Below are 27,324 nucleotides of genomic sequence, written 5' to 3' on the forward strand. Positions count from 1 at the left end.
CAATAAATGGTGGAAATGGGAATGACAGTAAATTCCTGGAATAGCCAATGTCACACCAGAGGCAGAAAAGTTTAATTCTAGAGTTATCTTATAGGATAACTAGAGGCCCGGTGCATGAAATCCATGCGGGAGGCTGGGAAAGAGGGGTGTCCCTCAGTCTGGCCTGCACCCTCAAGAAATCCTGGACCCCTCAGGGGATGTCCGACTGCCAGTTTAGGCCTGATCTTGCAGGGATCCCTGTGGATCGGGCCTAAACCGGCAGTCGGACATCCCTCTCACAATGTGGGACCACTGGTCCCTAACTGCTCCCCTGCCTGCCTTATCACCCCTAAACATTTGCCTGCCTGCCTGATCCCCCCTAAGCACTCTGCCTGCCTGCCTTATCACCCCTAAGCATTCTGCCTGCCTGATCGCCCCTAACCACCTCTGCCTGCTTGATCGCCCCTAAATGCCTCTGCCTGCCTGATCTCCCCTAACCACTCTGCCTGCCTCCCTGATTGCCCCTAACTGCTTGCCTGCCTGCCTGATCACCCCTAACCACTCAGTGGGAGGCTGCTGGCCGAGTTGAGGGGTCGTGGTTGTTCTAGTCTCTGGTCGTTCTGGTTGTTCCGCCATTTCGGTTGCTGGGCTTTTATTATATAGGATGTAACCTCCCAAAATATTTCCCAAAGAATGGGGAATATTTATGCCCAAAGTAGAAGTACATTTATGCTTTTCAAAATATCTATCAATACTGGTTCAAAGTGCTTAGGAACATCTGGACAACGTTTGATGTAAAAACTTGGTAAATGTAAAAGGACAACAGTGTATTCTAGAAAAGTTTCAGGGCATTAAAAATAGGCACTGTCTGTGTGATTTTGTTATCATGATGAGCTGGCAATTTAAAACAACATACCCTCGCCGAAACCGGTTTGGCTCAGTGGATAGAGCGTCGGCCCGTGGACTGAAAGGTCCCAGGTTCAATTCCGGTTGAGGGCATGTACCTGGGTTGCGGGCACATCCCCAGTAGGAGATGTGCAGGAGGCGGCTGATCGATGTATCTCTCTCATAGATGTTTCTAGCTCTCTATCTCTCTCCCTTCCTCTCTGTGAAAAATCAATAAAATATATATATATAAAAATATCTAAAACAACATACCCTCACCTCTCCCTGACAATATTTGACAAAAGTGACCCAGGAGCACTTCATGAAAGTGGCCAGCAAAGGACAGGGGTGCAAATATGGAAGGCAAAGCAAGTGGAGGGAAAAGCTTCTCTGAAGACACAGGGGCCAGGAAGTTGTGTTTGGAGACCAAGACAGGATGGGGAGAATGAAGTTGTAAAGGTAGGTTGGCATTGGTTTGTAGAAAAAGAAAAGATGCTATTTTTGAAAAGTAAAACTTAATGTATTCTCCATAATAAATTTGAATAAGTTGATATTAAAAAACAACAACACACTGGAGTCGTTCTGGTCACGATAGTGAAGTACCTCTTCCCTCTACCACACCAAAAATTATAATTAAATCGTAGAACAAGCAACCTAGATAATCATATAAGACTAGCTGAACAGTCCTATAACTAAGGATATAAAGAAGATGCCACATAGAGACTTGGTGGGAGGGGTAGAGTCCCCAAGTGAGCCAGTTCCACACCACATGTGGCAACTGAAAATCTGGGGGGATATCTGAGCTGTGGAGGACAGACTGTTGCTAGTTGGGAAGCAGGGCAGGCGGGGCTCGGTGAGAAAGGTAAAGGGATTACGAAGTCACGGGCTGTAAAGACAGTCAATAAATAACATTGTAGTAACCATGTATGGTGCCAGGTGGGTACATAATTGTCTAACCACCATGCTGTACACCTGAAACAAATATAAAATAATACTGAATGTCAACTATGATTAAAAAAAAATACACACTGGTCTTTATTTTAAATGCTAAGATAACATTAAGTACTAAAAATAAATAAAACCCCACGTTGAACACATGATAAAGTGTTTTCTATGATAGTTAATTGCTATTCTTCTGGAAACACACACACACTCACAAGATAGAAATATTTAGTAAGTACAAAATATAGAAAATTTAAATACATGAATATACACATGTATATGTATACACACATATGTAGTAAGAACATTTCAAAATCCCACGCTTCTAATTGTATGGCATATATCTTAATTCTAAGGAGAATTATTTTATTCTAGGAGCTTTCTCTTGCTCCTTCAGTGACTGCTGGGAAAATCTGCAGGGGGCAGTGCAGAGTCCCTCAGCCTCCATAAATGCCAGTGTCAAAGGACGAAGTTATTCATCCTTCTGATCAACATGGGATTTCCATTACTCATCTTTCCTTCCAAGATAACTGACATTTTTGAAGGGAAGCCTTTTTGTTAAAGTTTATTTCCTTCTACTAAAGAAGTCTTTTTAATCTTCTGGAATTAAGGAGTTCGTTTTCATCCACAAAGTTCTTTTTGTTTACTTCCTTAGTCTGATTATTCTACTTGAGGGTATGCAGATGGCTACAGATCCCTTTTCATCAATGCTATCCTTAAAATAAAGTCCTAAAAATACCAGTGGCAATTAACATTTAGAAATCTCACTTTTGGTTACTAGCCATCCTCATGGAGAGTCTGTGTTTGAATTAGATCCGTCTTAGACAAGTGAAACAGAGAGATAAAATACCAAGGCCTCATCCTCCCCACCTCCACATCAGAAACTTGAGCTGCACCTTTCAATAATTTCACAGGAATCAAAGTAAACTCTTGGATCGAGTTTCAAAAATTAATTGCACAAATGACAGACCAACAGTCAAGAAGCAAAAACAAAGAGGACTACCACAAAAAACTTCTTGGCGGGGGGGGGGGGGGGATGGGGGGGGGGGGGGGGGGGAAGATTTTTGACAGAAACACATGATTGTGAGCCAATGCAGTAATGTGTTAGGTACAGAAGGGTGACATGATTTTAAAGACAGTGTTTTAGAAGCATAGCATCTAGATCTGGGGAGAAAACAGTTCCACTTTACTCCTCATTGGTCAGGCAGCTGCTAGAAATCGGAGTTCAAATATGAAGGCCAGACCAAAGAAGGGAAGTGAGAAACACAGAGAAAAGTGATTAGAAGGAGGTGACGGTTTTCACACGAGCAATTGGTCAGGGAGTCAGGGGTGCAGTGAAAGCAACAACCTACACTTTAATATGAAAAAGGTTAGGAGACCATGTTCTTTCCTAAATTTGGCTGAGGTCAGTACATTTGGAGGAAATGCGGTTTTGCTTGGGGGCTGGTAAAGAAATGATGGGAGAGAAAGCTCATAGGGGTGTGAGGGGCTCACGGTTGGAGTGAAATGCTGGAGGCCAGGCAACTTAGTCTGTATTTGTGGGGTACAATGGAGAGGGTGGGGGTCCCGACGAGGAGGTACGTGTGGGTCAAAGCTAACTTGTTCTACGTTGCAACTTTCTCCAGAGCTTTGGTGGCAATAGCCACAGGAGATGCCATGGTGGGTGCCACCTCCTGCATGGTGCAGTGGTCACCTGGTCGACGAACCACTCCTCAACAGTGTCATCTGAAGGTATGCATATTACACTGTAGCTATATTGTAGCTAAATGCATTATTGTAGCTTTCTTGGATTTCAAATTAAGCATCCTAATGCTATCATTTAGTTTAACCTCCTTTTCCTTGCCTCTAGTGGACTGAGAGCTTAAAAAGTGTCTGTTTAAATAGAAAACAATTATGGCACTAATATAACTTTATTTCATATCTAGGAGATGTTAATCCCATGTTTTTGGGGTGCTCTTTAGTTCATCTTCTACACAACTGAAGGAGAAGCTGGCTAATGTCACTCCCCTGGCATCTCGTGCTTTCAAAATATACTCTTTAAAGGGAAAACTAGTTCATAAAAAGCACTGGGTAGAGGAGAAATAACTTCTAAGAAAGCTGATAAGGAATGGTAAGAAATATCCTAGGAGATCAAATATGCTAGCTTTATTTCTTGTCAATGGCGTGTCTAGCATTGAGTTATCTTTTAAGTGCAGTTGTGCAATGCATCTTATTATCTTGAAATTTTAAGCGGGACGCAATGTTATATGAAAACCTCAAAGTAAAATTCTGTTTTTGAAGTACTGAAAATTTTCAGTTCAACTTTTAGGAGTTAGATTATTTTCTTTTGCAATAATATACTATAATTTACATTAATTGATTAAAAAAATAAATTTTACTCTAGACATAAATATTTCTATGCTGTTTTCCCTCCCCATTAAATTACCAGGAAAGTCTGTCCAACTTCCTTCCCTATAGCCCTCTAAGAACAGAAGGAATATTCACTGCTCTCAGATGGATTCTCCCATCCATCCTGGGTATGATGTTGGGGAGGAGATTTGTCAATGTACTAGATGAATAATTCTACTTCCTGGGTATGATGTTGGAGAGATTTGTCAATGTACTAGATGAATAATTCTACCATTCTATGAAGAGGAATGCAAATATTTATAAAATAGCAGGTGTTGAATATACCCCAAGGCCTTTGCATGAGGAAACCTGCTTTCCTGTCTCAGAGTTGTGCTTGAATTGCCTGGGTTACATATTCAATCCTTCTCTTTTGGGCTGTAATGGTGTTTCTTGGGGCTGTGGGCACATAGAGTAAATTCTTGTTGAAGATTGGTGAGTCTCACCTCGCTGGTGTAGTTCAGTGGTTGAGCTTCTATCTATGAATCAGGAGGTCTGGGTTTGATTCCCGTTCACGGCACATGCCCAGGTTTCGGGCTCGATCCCCAGTAGGGGGCATGCAGGAGGCAGCCAATTAGTGATTGTTTCTCATCATTGATGTTTCTATCTCTTTCTCCCTTCCTCTCTAAGTCAATAAAAATAAATAAATCAAAAGGTTTGTAAGTCTCACCCTCAGTGCAGTGTGCATCCTGGTTGCTTGGGTATAAGATTTGTAAATTCTCTAAACTGGGTTGAAAAGAATAGGATGCTACAAGCAACATAAACAAAAGAGAACTGCTTCCTGGAGAATCACAGGATTCTGGGTTTTTTTTGTTGTTGTTGTTGTTCCAAATCTTTGCAAATTCATTCGTCCTCAAAGGCCATGGCAATATGTCTTTTACCAAATCTAAGGAAGGCTAGTTTTGACAGAGGTTAAATGTGTGCAACACATAAAAGTAATCTTGACATTAGGATTCTCTTGAAACATACCTAGTATCTTCACAAGGCTTTAAAAATGCCATTCTCATTACTTAGTGTATTTTCTTAAAAATAATTGCTACCATGCAGAGCTTAAACATGCCAGCCCTTTAATTTTTATTACAGAGACACCAACCTCACCGTAGAGTTCATTCATCCTTCTACTGCTTTATTTAAAACAGACTTAAACCAGTTACAGTGCCATATAAAGACAACAATTTAATAAAAAACATTGATGCTGACAACGCAGCCAAAAACGTATGAGGCCAAAGATATTATTTACCCAGCATTAATTATTTCCGTTTCATTTTGTTTTCCTTTTCCTTTTTTTTTTTTTCTTTCTGGTTCCAAAGCCTTAAGAATTATCCACCCTCGCAGTGTTTTTGGATGCAAAAACTTTTGTTCCTATGGCAGGATTGTTAATGTCCTCCGGTGGCTAGGAGGAAATAATCAATGTAGGACTTGTATTGGGTTACTGGAGTCAATTCCTGATTCAGCTCTTTGAGAATCCGAACTTCCAGGCTGCATACAGAGGGCAACGGGACAGGGGTATTTTGACTTTTCTAATCAGTGGGGACATAGGCCCTTTTGAGGGCCTCTTTGTACTTCCCATATGAGTCAAACATCTGACAATTTGAATGATTTGGTTGTCTACACCACAACAGACGAGTTCGGGTGGGCTGCCAGAGGTTTCAGAACTGTAGGCTGTTCAGGGTCTCAGGTTGTGCAGTTTCTTGAGAAAAGTTTGAAATGCCTAAAGCAGTTAAAAATAAATTTATGTTCACCCTATTGCCGGCGATGTCTGCAGCATCTTTGCCACTGGCTATGAAGGACACGAAAAGTTCCCTCCGTTTAAAGAAAGTAAAAAGAGGGCAGAAATGAGATGACCCTAGTTTCCTTCTTCCCAAGGTACCCCAGTATGTGTGCATTTAGGTGGCAAGTTCAAGAGGCCCCTCAGTGAAGAAAATACGCCTAGGTTATTTGGTTTGGTCATTTCTGCCATTTCCCCCTCTGGTTATTATTTTACTATTTCTGGAAGAAAACAAAAAGTAATTCAAAACTTTGCAAAATAATCTATTAGTTTTCTCTTTATTATAGTAGCAAGCTGATGTAAGAGTACTTAGACGCAAGGGCATTTAGCCTCTAGTACAGACTGTCCAACTCTAAAGGTCATTGGACTTGTATTAGCCAAGGAAGGTTGTACATTTTTCCACATGAAGACTCAACCATCTTAGACACTCTTTTCCAATTCGGAGAGGGAAGACAAATTCAGGAAAAAAAATTCTATTTTCAGTGTAGCTTTTAGAAAGTATACCATGGCTGGTAAGAATTCTGCACTGGTCTCTTTAGAAATCCTGCAATTGTTTACTAAGAATGAATTGGAAGTGAATGAAACGAAACAGAGGACTTTGAAGACTGGCGTTCCTTGTCTACCAGAAAGAGGGAAATGCGTTAATGCTCAACTTGTCAAAACATTCCATCAAGAGGTAGGAAAAATGAAGGATTTCTAAAAGCCGAGCTTTAGTTTGGTTTAGAAGAACAATGGAAATGCGCATTTCTCTATCTGAGTTTATCAACTGTCTGTTGGAGTCTGTGTGAGGTTTTCCAGTCAAGACACTATTCAGAAATAATCATCACTATCCTGGTTATGTTTTCCTTGAAGCCACAAAGGGCCCTTTCCCCAGAACTGTCAATTTTGTATTTCGGAGAGAAAGGGGGAGGGAGAGAGAGGGAGAAACAGCAATGATGAGAGAGAATCATTAATAAGCTGCCTCCTTCATGCCCCACACTGGGAATCTAGCCCGCAACCCGGGCATGTGCCCTGACCAGGAATCGAACCATGACCTCCTGGTTCATAGGTGGACGCTCCAACACTGAGCCACATCAGCCTGGCCAGAACTATCAACTTTAGACCAGAACCAGTTAACAGTGTTGTCACCATTCTTAGACAGTGGCCAGTGTGAAGAGCCTATCTCTCCGAGGTTTTGCTTGCTGAGGCCGCCACACAAAATCTATGGGAATCTCATGGATGCTCCTCTGCCATCTGCTCCGACTAGCTGGCCTGCCTCACGGGGTCATTTCTGTGTTTCTGCAAAAGCCATGCTGTCACTAACATCCCTGCTTTCCAAAAAAACATCTGATCACAGTTTATGGCTGGGGGGACAGGGACCTGCCTAGATTTAAAAAAGTGTTAACTTTTCTCTCTCAACTTTGTTCCCTCTTTTGCCTGAGCTCTGAAAGTGTCTCGTCCATGATTTGTTTGGATGTAATTCAGAAGAAAATGTATGGTTATGGGTGTATGGTTCTCCCAGAAAGAGATAGGGGGCTAGGCTACCCTGCGTATTTCCAGGGTAACAGACACCTCACTAAAGACTTGTTGTGTTTGAGGCACTGAGGTAATTATCTTCCATGAACATGTGGAGTCAAGAATGCAGTACAATTTTCCATTATGAAGGAATATGGCATAGGCTGCCACGCAATTTTTTTTTTGGTGTGTGTGTGTGTGTGTGTGTGTGTGTGTGTGTGTGTGTGTGTCTAGTGTCCATCAGAAGAGGAAGAAATGAATAAATAAAATGTGAAAACACTGAAAATTCTTCCTCTGCACCCAGGAGCTAAGACATCAATATGCCGAAGCTTCATTATTAATCACTGAACTGTACCTAGTATAAACGTGTTCTCCGCCGACTACATTACCTAGCCAATACCTGCTTCACTGCTGTGTCAGGGCAATTTCTGTTCAGGTTGATAAACGCTAGGCCACAAGCACGGTGACTGATTTTCACCAATGACTTTCAGGATTCCTGTTATTTAACAATGTATTTTGCAGGTAGGAAACGACAGAATCCAGGATGAAGTTGGTCATGCTTCAGATGAAGGAAACGATGATTTCAATGGTCATGGGAATCAGTTTTCCCCCTAACCACTGATTTTGTCTCTAATGATGCCCTTTAAGTTCATTCACTGAGGCGGTAATAAAACTTCATCTTTTTGTATGAGCGCCAAACTGGCCCGTTTTCCATCAAACCTGGGGAATGTTATAATGGTCCTTTTGAAATTAAACATTTATAATTGCCTCTATCTCCCCAGCTGCATAATTAACTCATAGCTACAACAGTTTATTAAAAAAATCCAACTTTAAGAAAATAAAATGCTTACTTAATCTTGCAGAAAAGAAAGCAAGAGAGACGTTACATTCTGAAGCTATGGACTGGATTACCAAAGGTCTGGAGAAACCAGACCTGCACTGGAGAAACCAGACAAGAAGTTTTAGAAGGGAAGTGCCCTGATCAGGGTTCAAGTTGGAAAAGCAAAAAATACAGGAGGCCATGCAATAAGGTGGAGGATGAGGTGATGAACCAGTTAAAAGTTTCCTGTCTGGCTGATTGACACATCTGCATATACACCACTTCCAAGGTGCTCTCTATATTTTTTAAGATAACAACTTTTTTGTAAAGACATAAGCCCAGCAGGAACCAAATCTTGGTTTATTTTCATGAAACCTTGACTTTTTATTGTGTTTTATTTTTGTCTAGGATGTGATAATCAGAACATTCTTACCTATTCACTATAAGTTTTTGTCTCTTTCTTCCACTCTCCACACTCAATAGAATTGGGATCTTCAATATGGGAGCCACTGGCCACGTGGGGTATTTAATTTGACTTTTAGTTAACTAAGAGTAAATAACATTTAAGAATTCAGTCATCCATTTCACTAGCCACACTTCAAAGGCTCACCTAGCCGTGGTGAAGAGTTTAGATAAAGACCATTTCCATCTTTGCAGAAAATTCTATTGGAGAGTACAGAGCTAAAATACCAGCTCAAAAAGATTAGACTGGCCCAGTGTGGCTCCATGGTTGAGCATCAACCTATGAACCAGGCGGTCAAGGCTCGATTCCAGGTCAGGGCACATGCCTGGGTTACAGGCTCGATACCCAATAGGGGGCATGCAGGAGGCAGCAGATCAATGTTTCTATCTCTCCCTCTCCCTTCCTCCTTTTATTAAAGAAAATTAAAAAAATGATTAGGGATAGTGACTGCTTTGCTAGTTCTGGATTCCTGGTGCCTAGATGGGGCCTACCTTATGAGCAATGCGCAATCAATATCTGCTGAATGAATACATTTGATTTTAAATCTTAATAGCCAACTACTTTGCCTTTCCTAGGGCCTTCCCCGCCTGGAGAGCTCTGTGGCATAAGTAAGTTATAAATTACATAGCTTTTCTAAAGAAGTCTCCTGAATGGCTTCTGATCTCACTCAGTCAGATGGTCTCTAAGGCTCTTACCCAATATTCTCGCTGTCCTGACCTTCTCTCTAGAACCTTCCCCGAGTCTCTCTTTTCTCACTCTGCTAGAGCCACAGTGGTTTCCTCGCTGTCCCTTAAACATACAAGGCACACCCTTATCTCAGGGCCTCTGCTGTTCAGGGTGTCCTTAGACAAGTGCCTTGCACACAGAGGATAAAAAAATACATATTTTGAGTGTTGAAGAAATGTGAAATTCCATTGCTAGCAGGAAGCTGGGTTCTTCCTACGATGGAAGGCATAAAAGAAAATATCACTTTGAAAACACATCACCAGATGTGATGTACAAGTTAGGTGGGCACTGTCCAAATCTGCTGACAAACTATTTTCCTGTAGAAAATAACCAAGTCACCGAGTTGCTGCAGCTACTGTGGCACTGGATCAGCCAGATCCACTGCCGTTCCCAAGGCACACTAAAAATAACCACACGATTTTGAAAGTGGTTGGGAGCTATGTGTAGACAAGGGTTATAAAAGCCCGGAAACCAGGCGGACTTTCTACTATTTCTGAATAATTCTTTGCCTTTTCTGGGCTGTGATAGTGCATAAAATATTGGAGATGACTTCCTTTAAGTATGCTGAGCATACCATTAAAAACTATGTGCCTGGAACAAAGCTGCTGGTTTGAAAAGAGGCCTGCCACAGTAGCACTGGTGTTTTTATTTGACACTTGCAAGTGTCTTCAAATAACTAAGCTAGAGAGCCACACTTCATATGGAAACCTATGGGAATTACAGACTGCACACAGTACATACATTCTGAACTGAGTATCTCTCCATGGCATCACAATGGCCAACTACTTTGCTTCAGGTTTATGTTGAGCCATTTCAAATAAAAATTCCATTTTATTTTGAAATCTTGGTTACACACATTTAAGGGTAAAGGTTATGGCTAGCAACACACAATAGAAGACACTATTATTAGCAAGACTCCATCTCGCCTTAGAGGGAAGAGCTTGCCAATCACGTGCGGTTCACAGCTGCTCTAGTCCCCCCTAGTCCTTTCCCTGAGGCTAGGGGCTGCTTCTTTCATCTCTTGGTTGTTTCCCACCTGAGCTGACAGGGAGTGCCAAAGACAATTTTCTTGGGTTCCCATTCATCCATCTCCACCCATCTCCAAGGGCTTCACTCTTACCTTTGCTTCCCCTTCCACTCAGTTTCTCTGGTTTCTTTCACTTTATATTGTTGAACTTGAGAAATCTTGTGAGGTTCAGAATTATTCCCTCACACTTTGTACAGAGTCCAGGGACCCACAGACTGTGGGAAACTCCAGCAACAGCTAAAGATAACTTGTACCAAACACCCAGTCATTGCTTAAGAGAGTGCGTTTATCAATCGCAACCTTCTGGGAGTTGGTCTCCAGTTTTGTGGCTCATGTTGTCAAGCCCATGGAGGGTGAATGTGGGTTGGATGACTGCTGAGGGATGGGGAAGATGCCAATTAACTCATTCAAGGATATGCTTATTGATTCTCAGAGACAGAGGAAGGCGAGGGGAGAGAGAAACCAATGTGAGAGAGAAACGTCAATCCGTTACCTCCTGGATGTGCCCCTACAAGGCTGAATGAATGAATACATTTGATTTTAAATCTTAATAGCCAACTACTTTGCCTTTCCTAGGAGCCTTCCCCGCCTGGAGAGCTCTGTGGCATAAGTAAGTTATAAATTACATAGCTTTTCTAAAGAAGTCTCCTGAATGGCTTCTGAAACCCACAACCTTTTTGGAGTACAGGATGACGCTCCAACCAACTGAGCCACCTGGCTGGGGAATTTTTGAAATATGATCGCCTAGGAAAACAAGTGCCTTGTAAAGGTTGATGTCATGAAAAAGTTGAAATTACCTATCTGATCTGAGTTTAGGGTCAAAAACCAAAAAGGGTCGGGAGAACAGGAACCTGCCTAAGTAATTGAAATAATAAATTAAAATCGACCTCAGTTGGAAAGATCTGAGAATCTGACAACCTTTTACGTGAGTTAATGTGCAAAGGCATGCATTTATAAAGGATTATGTACTGCTATGAACATGAATGACATCTTTTTACGATGCTGTTGGTTTTTAAGTTAAGCTTCCTAATGCACATTAAATTTGCGCTGGGCAAACAAAACAAACAACAACAAAAAATGTGCAAAGGCAAAGGCTTTATTTGTCTAATCAATGCTTCACCTGTGCTCTCTGTTTTCCATACTATCAACCTTATATAATACGGTGGCAGTCCCTCTGCTTCAGTAGAAATTCTATAGCATAAATTCAACCTAATGCATTCCATTCAACCACCTTCCATCTTCATAGTATATAAAGAAAGAAATAAGAAAAAGAATAGCAACAGATAAGAGGGCCGGACAGCTTCTCTGGTATTGACAACTGTATGACATTTCCTGGCGGAGGAGGTCTGGGAAGTTAGGTCATTGACTTCCTTTGTGCATATCCCCCTGTGTAGTATTGGGGAACTAGGACTTAGAATTTTAAACACTCCAATATACCTCATAGACATGATTTGAGATACAGACCCTCCAACAACAATAAAGCCTGAAATCATTTCTTAAAGTTATTATTTTTTTTAATTCACCAAGCAACTGAAGAGGTGGTTAGAGAATTGGCTAGGGATTCATAACTCCTGAGAACGGAGACAAAGCTCTTTTCATCTCCGCCTGTGTCCCTCCCACCACCCTGGAGAATCCCCTTCCTATAGGTTAACATCTGGCAAGAGGAATATATAGACACAAAAGGTTACTGTATTGGAAAAAGAACTCATCAACAAGTCCCAAAACCTGAGAGTTTTGTTCTGAATCCAGATTAGAACAAATCATTTCCCCCCCAATGTCAGTGTCCTCCTACCATCCTGTGTGCACTAGAGGACTCAGGCTAGATCATCCGGCTCTGAGCAGGAAGTGAGGACTGCACAGACAGCTGGGCCGCAGTGCCTGCCTCTTCCTACTCCAGCTTCTGGCTTACTGGGATTATCCATGTGTAGCTCTGCCTGTGAGAAACAATTCTCTCCCTAGGACAAGACCCCGCCAACTTACTCAGGGGTGAAGAATCAGGCTCGATACGTTTTACACAGAGCTTATTCATTCAGTAACATGAGACTTCATTTGGAATCGGAATCCATAGTACATTTGTGATTTTTGCTTAGAGTCCAAAAGTTATCCAGTAACATACAGTTTCTGATGTTGGCTGTCACCATGGCGAGGAACAAATTAACTCTACCCCATGCCCAAATAAGGCCGAGCTAGCCAAGTGCTTGGGGAGTGGAGAGCTCTGCAGCCAGGCATTGTCATCGCTGCTACAGTAGCACCGTGGGGAAAATATATAGCAAGGGACCCCAGGGAAGCTGTGGGAAAGAACAAACTCTGCACACAGCTCCCCGGACAGCAAAATCCATCCAACTGCTATTTTTATGCATTACATTACTTTAAAAAATTACTATCAAGCCACAAGCAGGACAGAAATAACCATGTTTTCTATAGGAATGCATTTAGATAAATTTGTTAATCCACAAATATTTAATACATATACCATGCCAGGTTTGTAGAACTGCAAGAGACACTACATCTTTTTTTAAAAAAATATATTTTATTGATTTTTTACAGAGAGGAAGGGAGAGAGATAGAGAGTCAGAAACATCGATGTGAGAGAGACATCGATCAGCCGCCTCCTGCACATCCCCCAATGGGGATGTGCTCGCAACTCAGGTACATGCCCTTGACCGGAATCGAACTCGGGGCCTTTCAGTCCGCAGGCCGACGCTCTATCCACTGAGCCAAACCGGTTTCGGCGACACTACATCTTAATAAATGATTTAATGAAGTCTATGCAACTGTCCTAACAATAAATATCTCCAGTAATATACTAGGCTTACCCCATAGAAAATGATAAATGACATCATTTATCTCTCCCCAGTAGATTTTTTTTCTTACCTTTTACCATGAGTCATTTCTATCACCTTATTGATTAATGTTCAATGGCACACCTGCACACCGAATCAATAGGGCAGCCTTGGGTACTGGCTGATAACACAACCCAACTTGGATCTGTATGGTCCAATCACAGGGTGAGTCTAGGTCCAACACCAATGACAGTATGGACCATTAAGCAGTGTGAAGAGAAGAGCCATCTGAACACTATGGACAGTGGATCCTGTAGGCCAGGCCAAAAAGTGGGGTACCATTGGCTCTGTCTCTTGAACAAACTACTCAGACAACTGCCAGATCTCCGGTGAATTCGGTCTGTATTAATAACCTGTCTGAATATAGGAGAGTCAAGTCCACTGTGGGTTCTGGGTTACTCTCTTTAATCAAATTAACCAGAAGGTCTCAGGTTTCTACATTACTTGGCAACAATATATAGGAACAGACTCAAGGTATTTTCTTGATTAGGGATGATGGGGAGTAAAAAGGTTTCAATGCCTGTACTGGACACTCACTACATTGGAAAGACATAGAGGCCCTTAGAAATCTTCCTTTTAATAACACTTTTGAAAAGACCTTTGGCATTTTATAAAAGTATATTGCAGCACAGATGGCATTATCTATTGAAATAATCAGAAAAAGCTAGCTTTACTGAAGAACAAAGTTCTTGTAAAAGCATCATGGGAAATGTTAATGTGTTGGTTCTGCATTAAATAATTGTACAAAGTGAAAAGAATAGACCCAGTATGACTTTCTCCTCAGTTAGTTTGGGTTCTGTTTGGCTGATCACATGGAGAAGAATGTGGAGTCCCTCTAGAGTGGAGCAAACTCCCACACAGGCGAGTCTCACAGATATTTGTACACCACTCATTTATCTTCCCTGCGCCCAAATAAGGCTGGGCCAGTCAAGAGCTGAGGGAGGAGAGCTCTGCAGTCAGACATTTCCATCACTGCTCCAGAGCATCGCTGGGAAAATCTATAGCAAGGGACCCCAGGGGCATTTTAAATCTCATGAAATGGCTTTCAGATTAAAAAAAATACTTATTCTTTTGAAATGCTGATAAAGGATCTTCAACTAGAAATTCCTACAGTGTAAAGTTGCTGCTCCAAACAGAGGAACCCATGAGGAAAACAGCAACAACAACAACAAGCTGTTTTGAGGACTGCAGCTCATGGGAACACAGTGCATGGAGATGCAAGCTTGGATGTAGCGGCAAGACACTCCTCAATGGTGACCTTTGCCATTCAAAAATGATGAGTCACAGGGTATTCAATACAACCACCACATTTATAAAGGGGTTCCCTGTTACAAGTCTTACTTATTTGATTTTTGGAGAGGACTCAGGTAGGAGAGGATGTATGAGAACACCCAGCCACAGAGCCCAAGCTTGGTGGTGGTGGAGGGTGGGGGTGGGGGGGAGTTGGGAGGAATGGGGAAGGCTACTTTGGAAACTGACTGCAGGATTCCGGTTGGTGAAACTCATTGGGGACACCTAAGGGCTGCATTAATTTCTGTTTCCAATGACAGGACAATGCTGGCAAGAATTCCTAACTGTCTCTCACAACCTGGCATCAGACAAGCGTGGATCTGAGAGGAAAATACATGATTCCAAGGCATAAAGACTCAAGAGACTGTGTCCTAAAACAAAATGCTGCTGCCCACACCAACCTGGGCTTAATCATATAAATATAAACAGTGTCTTAAAAATCAGCAATGCCAAGACCCAAACATCAGCTTTAATGGAAACAGAGAGGCCAGTCACTTTGCTTGAACATATTAGTTTAAATTCTACCAGGTGTTATGATAATAAATTGGGGTGACCTTTTTTTCTCTTACTTACCTATGAAATGGGCTACATGAAGGACATTCAGAAAATGAGTAGAATAATTTAAACAGAATGATTCTCATTCGTATGAGGCTGGTGCTCTCTAGTTTGAATATCTATTCTGCAGTACGAATGCAACCATGTTTTCTCTATGTAATATTGTTATAAAACATATATTTATGTACAACATAATAAGTATAAAAATAGTTGCATTATACATATACATACACAGACATAGGTATTCATAGCAATGAATAAGAGAAAAGATGCTTAAGAAAGTTAGCATTATTATCAATTTAAGGGAGTACTATAAATTGATCCCAATTCGCATTATACTGTCTGTTCCAGTGGAGAAGAACATGTCTATATTATATTTCTTAGGAAGGTATGCAACTGACTTAACCAGGCAATTTAAGGCCCTCTCATTTACAATGGGAGTATAAGGAAGATCATAACCTTTCTTGCAAGGCAATGACTTACCCGCCCTCCTTTCTCAGGGTAGCACTGGCAGCCCCCACTGCAGTCTCTCCCTCCACAGGGCTCATCATACTTCTTCACACCCTACAAAAAAAGAATACAAAGCAAAGAGAAAGTTATGTAAAATACTCAACTATAACACATATCCTCATGCTATCTGTTGAGAGTACTTCCGATTCTAACAACTATCTATTCATTCACAACAAACAGACTTTAATTTTCAGAGCAGTTTTAGGTCCACAGCAAAAGGTACAGAGATTTCCCATATAACCCCTACCCCCACATGCACAGTTTCCCCCACTATCAACATTCCTCCCACCAGAGTGAGACATTTGTTAAAATCTACAAACTGTCAATGGCTTGTCATTATCATCCAAAGTCACAGTTTACATTAAGGTCACTCTTAGTATTGCCCACTCCATGGCCAATACGCCTTTTTTCAGTGCGTACTAAGTGCCAGATGTCAAGCTAAATCCCAGGGCTGGAAAGTCAAGGAGAACAGCCCCTGAATCCAGGGATTCCCACATGAAGTAAACCCATAAGGACGCTTTGTGTTAAGAGCTTTGGTATGAAGGAGAAACTCCAGGCACATAGAAAGCGCCCTTCGTTCTGCCTGGAAATGTGGGGGATTCATCCTGGAGATGTTCAAGGTTAAAGTGAAGAACGGCAGGGCAACTCTGGGTCCCCATCCCACAACACAGACCCTGGTGGACTAAAGGGAGGGGGATTCTGATGAGGAGGCAGAACTTGCAAATACACCTGATAGGATGACAAACCCTCACCTCCATCACATAGGTACCCTGACATCCGTGGTGATCCCCCTGCAGAGGAAGCCTACTTTCTTCCCTTCACTCTGTGAGCAAGGCTCATGGGCAGTAAGAGAGGAGGGGGTTGGGAGAAGTACTTATTTAGTCAGGTTGGGTGGCATAATGGACCTTGTAATCATATACTGAGCTACAAGTCTTTAATGAGTTGAGTGGATAATTTGAAAGAGTTCTCTGACTGGACAATGCCAACCAGAATTAGGGGAAAGAGGTGTTTCTTGCCCTTGATCTAGGTTTTCAGGTAAAATATGGACTTGGAGACTGCACTATGTCTGAGCTCTCCATTTCAGACTGCGTTCACAGTACTACATATTTTGAGCAGGAAATGACAATTGGGTTGGCCCTTTTCTCTCTCTCTGATCAGCCAAGCCTTGCCCTTCTCCTCTCGCTCCAACCTCCCATCTACCCCAAGGTGAGTTGGTGCAGCTGTTCACAGGAGAATCTGCTATCTGGTTTCTCATCCTTGTCACCTTCATCTAGACCAGGGTTGGGCAAACTTTTTGACTCGAGGGCCACAGTGGGTTCTTAAACTGGACCGGAGGGCCGGAATAAAAACATCGATCGAGTGTTGTGTGAACTAATATAAATTCAAAGTAAACATCATTACATAAAAGGGTACAGTCTTCTATTTTTTTTTAGTTTTATTCATTTCAAACGGGCCAGGTCCGGCCCACAGGCTGTAGTTTGCCCACGGCTGATCTAGACTGCCCATCAGCAGGCACTTATACTCAAGGGACCCTGGGCACAGTTAGCTTCTGGTGTGCACTGAGTCAAATGCTACCATGCAAGCAACACTCCCCAGACAACAGAACTCACTCCAACTTTAAACAGAACTTCAGTTCACCACAGATCTTCCATTCTCTTCCCAATGACTAAACAGGATGGCCACGTAGCAACACCCTCTTGTTAGCTTTTCTATCTGTTTTTCATGCTAGCATCTTCCCCTTCCTGGCACGGTACTGCATGTTCACATGGAAATGCTGATGTTTTACCTGGCTGCCTCTGTAACTTCTGCTAGCACGGCCTTCCTGAATGTTCATCCTCAGATGGGTACACAAGCAAACTCAGACTTGAAGCCATCTGGCCAGAGTTTACCTTACACCTTAATAACTACTCAATGTTCTTCTTGTAGAGAGGTCTCATTGAAAGTTTCAATTTTTTGTGTGTCTTAATTGTAATTCTTTACCTAATCTAATATCAGTCACTACTTTAAAGAATTAAAAAAGTCTGAAAATCTCAAATCTTGCAAAGAAACCAATACCGGAAAAGCCTTCTGAATCTTCTTTTGGTTATCTGTTTGGCCTGAGTGAGGCAATGAAACAGCATGAGTTCCACAGCGTAAGAGTAAACACACAGAGAATCCTTTCATGCCCTCAAAATAGGGTTCTAGGTATTTTCCAATTTTTATGACTTCAATGTTTATCAATGGGGTGGGGGTAGGCTTCATTTTTAAATTCCATGATTTTGAATATTTGGTTTTTATACTAGGTAAATCAAGCTCCATGCTAAGCCCCCAGTTTTATGAACTACCCTTAGCACCAAAGAGAGAAGTCTATATGGACTGCCCTACTTATACTTTGTATTACAAATGACTGTGCAATGAATAGGTATGTTGGCAGGTGTCCCTGGTTCATGCAATAATTCACTTAGCAGTTTTTGGAAAGGGTAGGGGGACTCCTCAGTCTAATGGGTGAAGCATAAACTCATATTCTCCATCTGGTGTTTTACATGCTATTTTTAGTTTTGATTTTAAAGCCACCTGCCAAGTCCTTGTGTATAAATCAATGGTTCAAATGATTTTAATGGTTTCAAATTGATCCAACAGACTCTCTATTCTAGGCTTAGGCTATACGTTGAATTTGTCTGTGAGTTGTGCTGACAGCTCTTAGACTATGAAGAACTCATAACCTGCTTGACATTTAATAGTGCTTCTTTGCTTTTGGAACTAAGACCTGAAGGGTCGATAGCTCCTGGTCTCAACACTTTTTCAACTACGTGTCAGTGGCTCAGATACCCTGTATCAGGAGGTGAGGAATAAATCGTCAAGAGGTAGCCCTCCACCTTACAAGCCACAGACAATTTCTATCATAAAATTCTAGCCCCTGTGTGTGTTGTTTGTGTGTATGTGCACGTGTCTGTGTGTGATGTAATGTGGGGGGTGTGTGTTTTCTCATCAGCATCTTACATATACTGCAGAGGGACTCTTATGAATTCCAACATCTACAAGAGCCCCAAGTACCACATATTGGAATGCCAGGTCTCTGGATGAACAGAATTATTTACTTTACTAGGGCAGGGCATGTGTTCCAGACGTCTCTTAAAGACTGAACAAGTTTCAGACCTGAGCCTCTGCATTCCCCTGATGGGACCTGGACTCTGGAACAGTCTCAGGATCTGAATGCTCTTCTGAGGATCTTGGATGAGGAGTGTGTGAACTGCTCTTTGGCATCCTATGTCTGTGTCCTAGCCCCTACCCCATGCCCAACAGAATATTAAAAGCTCACAGCAACCACTGCCCATGTTCTAAACCCTTTCATCTACCCTTGCTTTTATTACTCAGCACAACTCACAGACAAAGCATGATCCTTCTTGTCAATTCCTTAATAAAGATGCCTAGTTTCCTCCTACCCTACATCCACCTCAAGGGTCTGCCTACCACCCTCAAAGGTGACAAGCTGGCCCTGGTCCAGATCTTTAACTCCAGGAAGGCAAGTTCCCACCTGTATGGTCAGGCTCTCTCAGAAACATCAATTAAATCCTCCAATACTTTCTCACTTCAAATTTGGATTCCCATTGGAGCACTGTATAGAGCAACATTCCAAAACCATGCTTTCCCAAGGCCTCCTACAGATCAGTGAGGTCACCGTCTAGGCATCTAAGGAGATACAGTTCCCAGGGCAGGAGGCTCCCATAGACCCTGCTTAAGGTGTGGAGAGTGTCCACTATCATGGACCACGCCCCAGCCTTTCGACTGAGCTGGCCCAAACTCTCCCCCTTGTTTTGAGGTCCTTCATCGTGGGGCAGAAAAGGGCCCATGGCCCATTGAGACCAATTATGCTGAAGATCTGTGAAAACTGGTAAAGGCTCCAACCCCCTAGAGAATGCTTGACTCTAACATGCACAAGTCCTATGGCCTCATATTCACAGAAACTGCTCCCATCCAGCCTCTGGGACCACAAGGGAGCCTATGTCACGTGCTCCCCAGCTTTGAGTGTTCACGGGCACATTTTCCTACAGCTCCAGCAGGGAGAGATCACTTAACGCGCCCAATTCCAAACTAATATGACAGCTGGATGGTCTGGAGGATAACTCATCCATTCTTCCACTTTGCAAATTCATTCATTCATTCATTCATTCTTCACTGAATTTTTACTGGGGGCCATATGCTGTGCTGGGCCATGGATATTAAGTAGGGAATAGATTATGTAAACAAGCTGATAAGAAAATTAAGTCAACAATGAAACCTACATAATTTAAATTGTGGTGAGTGCCATTAAAATCATATCAGATAACCGACTGACAGGACTACCTTAGCCAGGATTCTTTCACTTGGGCTCCATTGTACTCCCTTCTTATGGGCCTACTCACAAAGAAGAACCTCCCTGCTGCCTGACCTGAGGCCCTCGCTGCTACTACCAAGGGGAGAGACAGAGAACCACTCCCCTCTAGGCCCAGGAAAGCAAGACCTCTGGATTATTATCATTCGGGAACCAGGAGCCTCTTGGATTGGAGTGAAACTGAACCCATTCTTCTTATAACCCTCAGGATGCCCTTACATTGCCCTATCCCCCAACTCCTGTCTCAGGACTCAACTTCAATCCACTTTATAATCCAGGAAAAAGACAATCTATAGGTGTGGGACATCCTCAGGCCTCCTTGCTCAAGTGAAGCCATCTCAACTGCTTCACTTGACCATTTCAAACTGTGGCTCTAACTTCCAAACTATGGAAGGAGTTTGCCTGGGGGGGGGTGGGGGAGGGGAGGATTAATCATTAATTCCTTCAGCAAATGAACGAACATTCACTGAGGACCTGTAAGTGCTCCCATCTTGGCAGCTATCCGGTCACCCACCAACCTAGAGACTAGGTAGGCCCCACTGGTCTCACCTGCTCCTTCTAGAAAAAGTAGAGGAATTAAGAAAGTTGCAGACTCAGGGAAAGGGATGTTAATTTTGATATCATTGTAAGCTTTTGACATCTCAGAAAGTACTATGGAACTGCCAGTAGTTTTGAAAAATAAATGTGAATTATAAGTTTTGGAAAATAAGATAGAAAACAGCTTAGACATACACAGCATAGTAGACTGGGAATATCTCTGGGCTATACCTAAAAAGATGAAGAATGGGTAATCCCTGAAACAATTAATATTGGCAAGGAAGAGTGGAGTGGAGAGAGCCGTGGACACTAAAGAAATGAGAAGGAGTGAGAGTGCATGGTGAAGATAATGAACAAAGAGTTTCAGGGATATTTGCCTGAAAATAGTATCACTACTGAAATGGGAGAGAGGAGAGAGAGAGAGAAGGAAGGTTGATTGATTAGAGGCAGGGGCTCAGACGCAACAGCAAAGAGGTAATCAATCAATCCATGCTAGAAATGCTGCTGTTCTGCATCTAGACCACTTCTACTCCCAGTGCAGTATGGATGCAATATCAGCATTACCTGGGCACTTGTTAGGATTGCAGACCCCACCTCAGATTGACTGGATCAGAACCGGCTTTCTAACAGAATTTCCAGGTAAGCACCTTGAAGTCTGTAGAGCACTGCACTACATTAATAGACTGGCATTGTGAAGAGACGTTGTTCAGAGACAATGGGAGAGCAGCAACCCACTGAGCCATCTCCTTTGGTGGGATAGAAAGCAGTATTTCGTAAGAATTCAGTGTGTTCCATGCCTAAAATGGACTCAGAGATGTCTGTCCTAGACAAATGTCAGCCCTCAGGCTCCCCTTGACCCCTGCCACCTGTGGCATGTTTAGAGAAGCTCTGAGCCCTCAGGACTCAGTTGCTAAGCTTCTAATCAATCAGGGTGCCAAAACATTTTTTATTCTCTTGTCCTTATTCAAAACATCATTTTTAAGACTCTCCCTGCTCTGAGCTGGTAGCCAGCACTACTATGCTATTAGAAAGTCTAGGAATTGGAAATGACTTAGATCCCTTAAGAGCCATTTGGCAATGTCTTAAGGCATAAGATACATTTTCTAGAAACCCTGGATCATATTCTACTCAAATGGAATGCACATGGTTTCCAGGGGCAACGTGGAGAGCTCTGAACAAGAGATTTCTTGGTTAGCATTTTATATAGGAATTCTTTGCTTTGGAGCCTTATCCGAATCTTGGCATCATTACATTTAGAAAGATTTAAAAAGACATCTATTAGCATGGGCATTCAGTCCATCCTAGACACGTCCAAATCATCCCAGATGCATGATCTAGATTCCTCGGTCAGTCTTTTGTCTCTGGTAGAACAGAAGTGACGGAATCTTTTAAGGAAAGTTGAGTTCTAGCTTCCTGAACCAGGAACCTATCCGAGTCATGTGGAGAATTTCTTGCCTTGAGCCAGTGGCTCTCTGGCTGCCAGCAGGGACTTTGCTCTGCCATCTATAAATGGAATTCAGTAAAGAGTCAGGGCAGAGAGATCAATAGTAACAGCTGCGAGCTTAAGGGAACATCCGGTCCCACGTGTTGCTGGCCCTGCCTCCTATTTGTGCAATCTATTGGCACCAGGAGGAGGGAGTATCATGCTGCTGTCGTTAGGGATCATTTCCTCTGCTGCCTGGTGAAAGGGGTTCTCCTCTATGGGCATCTGGGGAGTGGCTCCCTTTACTAGTAAAAACACCGAGAAAACAGCTCATTGTCACTTCTCCCAATGGCAGATTTGTCCTCATATTTAGGACATTTAAAAATAAGTTTAAATAGCAAGTGGAATGCCAGAAAACAAAACACATAAAAGATTTAGACTCTTTGAGACTAGCTATTTCTATAACTACCAGTGTGAACCATCCATGTATATTAAAAGAACAAATCCATGGACATGTACCCAGCTTTCTGCAAATGTAAATATCATTTAAAGTTGATACATTTTTTTCATATATATATATATATGCTTGCCATTGTTTTCAACTTGCACATAAGAAATGAGTATTAATCAAATTTATATGAACATGCAAGAACAAAACTCATTTGTCCTACAACAAAGAATATTTTGTCCTCCACATGTTCCAAGAAACTTCTTGTCCAAGAAAGTCTTTTTAAGCCAATATACCTCCAGCCAAAAAGAGCAAGTCTCTGTAGGGAATTTACAGATATTTTACCACTGGATTGCCCCCAGCATCCAACCCCAGCTTCCTGCACAGAAGGATATTGAATAACCCATTCTAACGGACATAAAAGACAAACATTTCTTATTGCAAAAAAGTAATCTTTCATATTTAAGGTAAAAAAAAATATATCTATATAAGTCTTTGTCTTTGTCGCAAGTCCAGTCAAGCAAGACTTTTTAGAATTATCCCTTTAATCCAAAAAGGGGCCAACAAAGAAGAAAGCCAGCTTGAGAACAAGTTTCCCAGTAAAATTCTATTAGTTTATCAAAACAGGAAATATAAGCCATTTCCGCACATGCAGCTTTAGAAATTAAGGAAATAATTCCAACATAGTATTAGCAAGACAGAGTATATGGCAGAGGAAATGCAGATCACAGCCACTCCACACAGAACAAAACCCTTCTTCCCAATAAATGGGGTGGGAAATCCAGCCAATTCAGTTTCCTTTGTGTAATAGCATTTCAAGGACACCCAAAGTAAATGTGTTCAGTCTAGATGGTCCTGAAATTGCCGCATTTGTAGACAGTGAAATAACAGGTGGACAAAAGTGCTCACCCATTTAAAATGACCTACTCCAATGGACTGTTACTGAGTATCAACTAGTTCTAGTGCAGTTACGTCTTAGGTTACTGCCTGTTATCATGGGGCTAGGAGAAGGCAGGGCGAGAGGGGGGATGTTGTATTAGAAAGGATGACAATAGTTCACGAGAGAGACGATGGCCTACAGAAGGTCTTTCTAGGATGACGGTCTTCATGTCCTCCAGGAGTTCTTTTGCTTTTGCCCAGGTGAATACCTGAGGGATAATATCACTCCTTCTTCTGGCTCACCTTTGCAGCAGACATAACCAGAAGGCATGGCATTGGGTGCTCATGACTTGAGTCATCAGCAACAAGCTACATGGTTTTTATACTTGAAGACTTACACGTTTTTACGAGCAATGACTAGCCAAGAGTTTTCCACCCTTTCTCTCTTCTCAGGCAGCTCAAAGTCTTGGGGTGTTTTCTGAATAGATTTTGCTATTGACAAGAGTACCTATGATAGCCATCCTTTACTGCCAGGGCTTGGGTGATGACAGGTAGGACTAAAAAACCCCCACAATTCAGGAATCTAACCAAATGGGGAAGGCTGTTGGCAGCCACAGAGAGTGCCAGTAGGCCAAAGGCCGAGCCAGAACACTTTCTCAAATTACATCATTTATGCTTATGACATATAAAGTAGGCTAAATGACAGACTGCATTCAAGTTGTTAAACTCCAGGATGAGGAAGGCCCCTAGCAGGGACTGTTTAGTCTGTGAGGCTGGAAGGTAGGAATGAGGTAGACCAGGAGTCCTGATAGGGCAAAGGGCAGTCCTGACAGAGAAATGACCTCATTTTTCTGAACAGCAGTGCCCTCTGCGCAAAATGAGGATAGTGGCCCTCTCCTAGGTCTGTTGGGAAGATTCAATGATGTGCTTCATGAAGTCTCCTGCACCGTACAAATCTTAACGGTCATTAGTATCAGGTGCAGGCCTAGCTCTCTGGCATGGACCCCTAGACACAGCAATGAGGGCTGAAACCCAGCCAAGGTTGTATGAGCCAATGCTTCCTGAGAAATACCTTGCCCAGGGCTAGAAATGATCTCAGAGTGTGGGTGGGCCTGGTCCTGCAGGTGAAGACAAGTGGTCCATCTCGTTAGGAAAAGGGGGCTTGGCATTTTCTGTCACATCTCTGCTCTGGCCATTTTTTCATAGCTCACTCTCCTGCTCCAGGCCAAAAGCAGAATCCAAATATGTCTCCTCACTAGCTGGGAAGGCAGTGATGCTCCTGGACACTCTGGCATATGTAGGAGTTGGTGTAGGTTCTGACACTCTGAGTGTAGGTGATATAGGCTCTACCCACAAGCACTCCTCCCTCCTTCCACAGTGTCCCTTCAGTGTAGTGATCTTTCACCTGAGATAGGTTGAGGTCTCATTGCTGCATTCCTTCATTAGATGCTGGGTGGAGATTTAAAATGGCCTCATCTTGAGTCATCTAGTCTAGAAATTTGGAACCTCTACAGTGAAGGAAAGGTACATGGGGGGCGTGTGGCTGTAGTCAGGAATCAGGCAAGGCACAAATCAGTAATTGTACAGGCTGAGTGGGGGTCAGCTAGGCAGTAAATCGATAGGCAGTTTTAAGATTTAGCATAGAGCCAAGTGAGCATGCCTTGAAAGGCAGGTAATTTTTTTGTTGAAGTATGAAATATCCTATCTGAAGTATGAATTGCCTCCTTTTAATGTGTTTCTTCTTTGTCATCTAATGTCTAGCTCATTTGAGTTCTGGTATCCTTCTATTTCTAATTCCTGTTTAACTCCAGGAATCTATTCATTAATCCCACATATCCATTGCCTCTCATAATATCCATGGCAGCCACAGTGTCAGCTCCTAAGACATCTGAAGATTTATTTCCCTTGCAATTTACATACGTTTATGCATCTACGGCTGAGTTTTATTTAGAATTGGGTATTACCCACTTGATTCCAAAGGTTGATCTTAAACCACTTCCTCTCTGGGATTTCCAAAGTCTTGAATTACAAATGAAACACAGCCACCAAAGTCTCAAGTGAGAACGAGTTCTTTTTCTTTTCAAACATTTGAAACAGCTTGTTCAGCTCTCCACAAAAGACCCCCGTTACCAATCTGACTCCCCCTTTCCTGTCATGGCTCCTTGGACACTGATGATATGGCTCATGTTGGCCTGTTCGACCAATGTCCTGGTGCAAGATCCTGGCTGGGGTGTCCTGACGTTTCAGGGTCCTCCCAGGGGAGGTGCTCTGATTGCTAAAGCCTCTCTCCTTGATGTCATGATGCAGTTGCCACATAGCATGCATAATTTGAAGCCAAAATGCCCGTCAGCTACCCTGTAGGAGTTGGTGTAACCAAATGTGCATGTGCATTCACACACACACACACTCACACGTGCACACACACACACACACACACACACACACAAAGAATGAGGTCAGATACTGGATGCTTCTATTTGGAATCATTTTAATACTGTCCTGCACTTCTTTAGTGGGTCTGTCAATAGATCAATTTCTGGAAGTCACCCTTCTTCATCCTCAATATAGACTGTCACTGATCATATTTTTATTAATCACTGATGCCTGGTACTTTAGTCTGTCCAGGCTGCTGTATCAAATTGGCATAGACTGGGTGGCTTACAGCATATTTTTATTTCTCACAGTTCTGGAGACTGGGAAGTCCAGGATCAAGGCACTGGTAGATTCCAACCAATAATTTGGTAGAAACTGTTAGAAATCAACAAGGTTTTGGGGGAAAACCGTGTTAAAGGCAGACCACTCAATACCTGACAACTTGGTAATCAATGTACTAATAAAATTAGTCAAAACACCAGTAAAATCATGGCACAGTTGAATAGATATGTAAAATTCACAATAAGTAAAAAACACTACAGTAAATATGGCGCTTTATTTTAAAGAACAGTGAAGGAAGCAATTTAATAGAAAGGGATGTAAAGAAGTGTTAAGACTGCTAAGTTGCAGAGAACAAGGGACATATGGCCAAACATTGGGAACAATCAGGCAATCAACACTTCTAGGGAGATGTGTGGATTGAGTCAAGAGAAAGAGGTTGAGGACTTGGGCATCTGGATCAGAGTTAAATTCTTCAACAGTGTGCTGTGTTCACTGTGCTAATCTATGAGCTTTCAGCTGCCCTGTTACCTGGTGTGCAAACAACACACTGGGGAAAACATCATGCATGAGCTAACATGACTTCCATTTTATACTGACATCATCCTTCTGATGATCAGTAATGATTTATCAGCATACCAGAGTTAGAGAAAATGCACCGTGGCAAAGCAGACTCCACTTCAAAACTCTCTTACCTGCTATATAGTCAAGTGTCAATGTTCTCACCAAATAAATAAGAAGATTGGCCACATTATTTTCGGTGGAGGTTATTGTCATTCAGTCATTTTTATGGCCTTCGGGACCTTGTTCCGTCTCATGTGGTGAAAAACAATCCATCAGGAGCCTTCAACTTTCGTTCAAGAGGCCACCCGTATAATTATAACATTCTGTCTTACAGTGCACAGACAGCAAAGAGCTTCATGTTATATTTAGAATAAATGCCTTTAAATACTTATGAGCCATTCTGTTTATGCCCTGTTCAGCTAGTGAGAGACAGTCTACCAAGACATCAGTTAGTATAAGGCATTACCTCACACATTACCTACACTGAATTTTATTTATTTATGCAGCATGTCAGTTTTTGGGATTCTCTGGCAATGAATAAAAATGTGCATGTTGTTAGTGTTGGCATGTGAGCCTGAGTGAATATTTAACATTGTTCATTGTAAGAAACAAAGTAGATACGTCCCTTGAAGCTATTTATTTCAGAGATGCACGTCCAGTTTAAGAGCTTTGTCCCAATCCCTCCCCCTACGCTAAATTTGGGGGGGAAATCCCAAAAGAATGAAATGAAAGAGACTTAGCAATACTTTTTCATAATACAATAAGGTTTCTGTTCTGGTTTGG

At 42.2% G+C, this 27,324-nt stretch overlaps 1 protein-coding gene across 1 annotated transcript in view; it reads right to left on the bottom strand.

Annotated features, from left to right (window-relative positions):
- COL4A2 (collagen type IV alpha 2) overlaps positions 1 to 27,324 on the bottom strand; it is a 181,699-nt gene that overhangs the window by 118,968 nt on the left and 35,407 nt on the right. The window contains exon 4 of the mRNA XM_006770706.2: positions 15,661 to 15,741. Within this exon, the coding sequence (XP_006770769.1) occupies positions 15,661 to 15,741 (81 nt within the window). The remainder of the gene's footprint in view (positions 1 to 15,660; positions 15,742 to 27,324) is intronic.

This window comes from Myotis davidii, unplaced genomic scaffold (genome assembly GCF_000327345.1).
Source record: "Myotis davidii unplaced genomic scaffold, ASM32734v1 scaffold242, whole genome shotgun sequence".
Lineage (NCBI taxonomy): Eukaryota > Metazoa > Chordata > Mammalia > Chiroptera > Vespertilionidae > Myotis > Myotis davidii.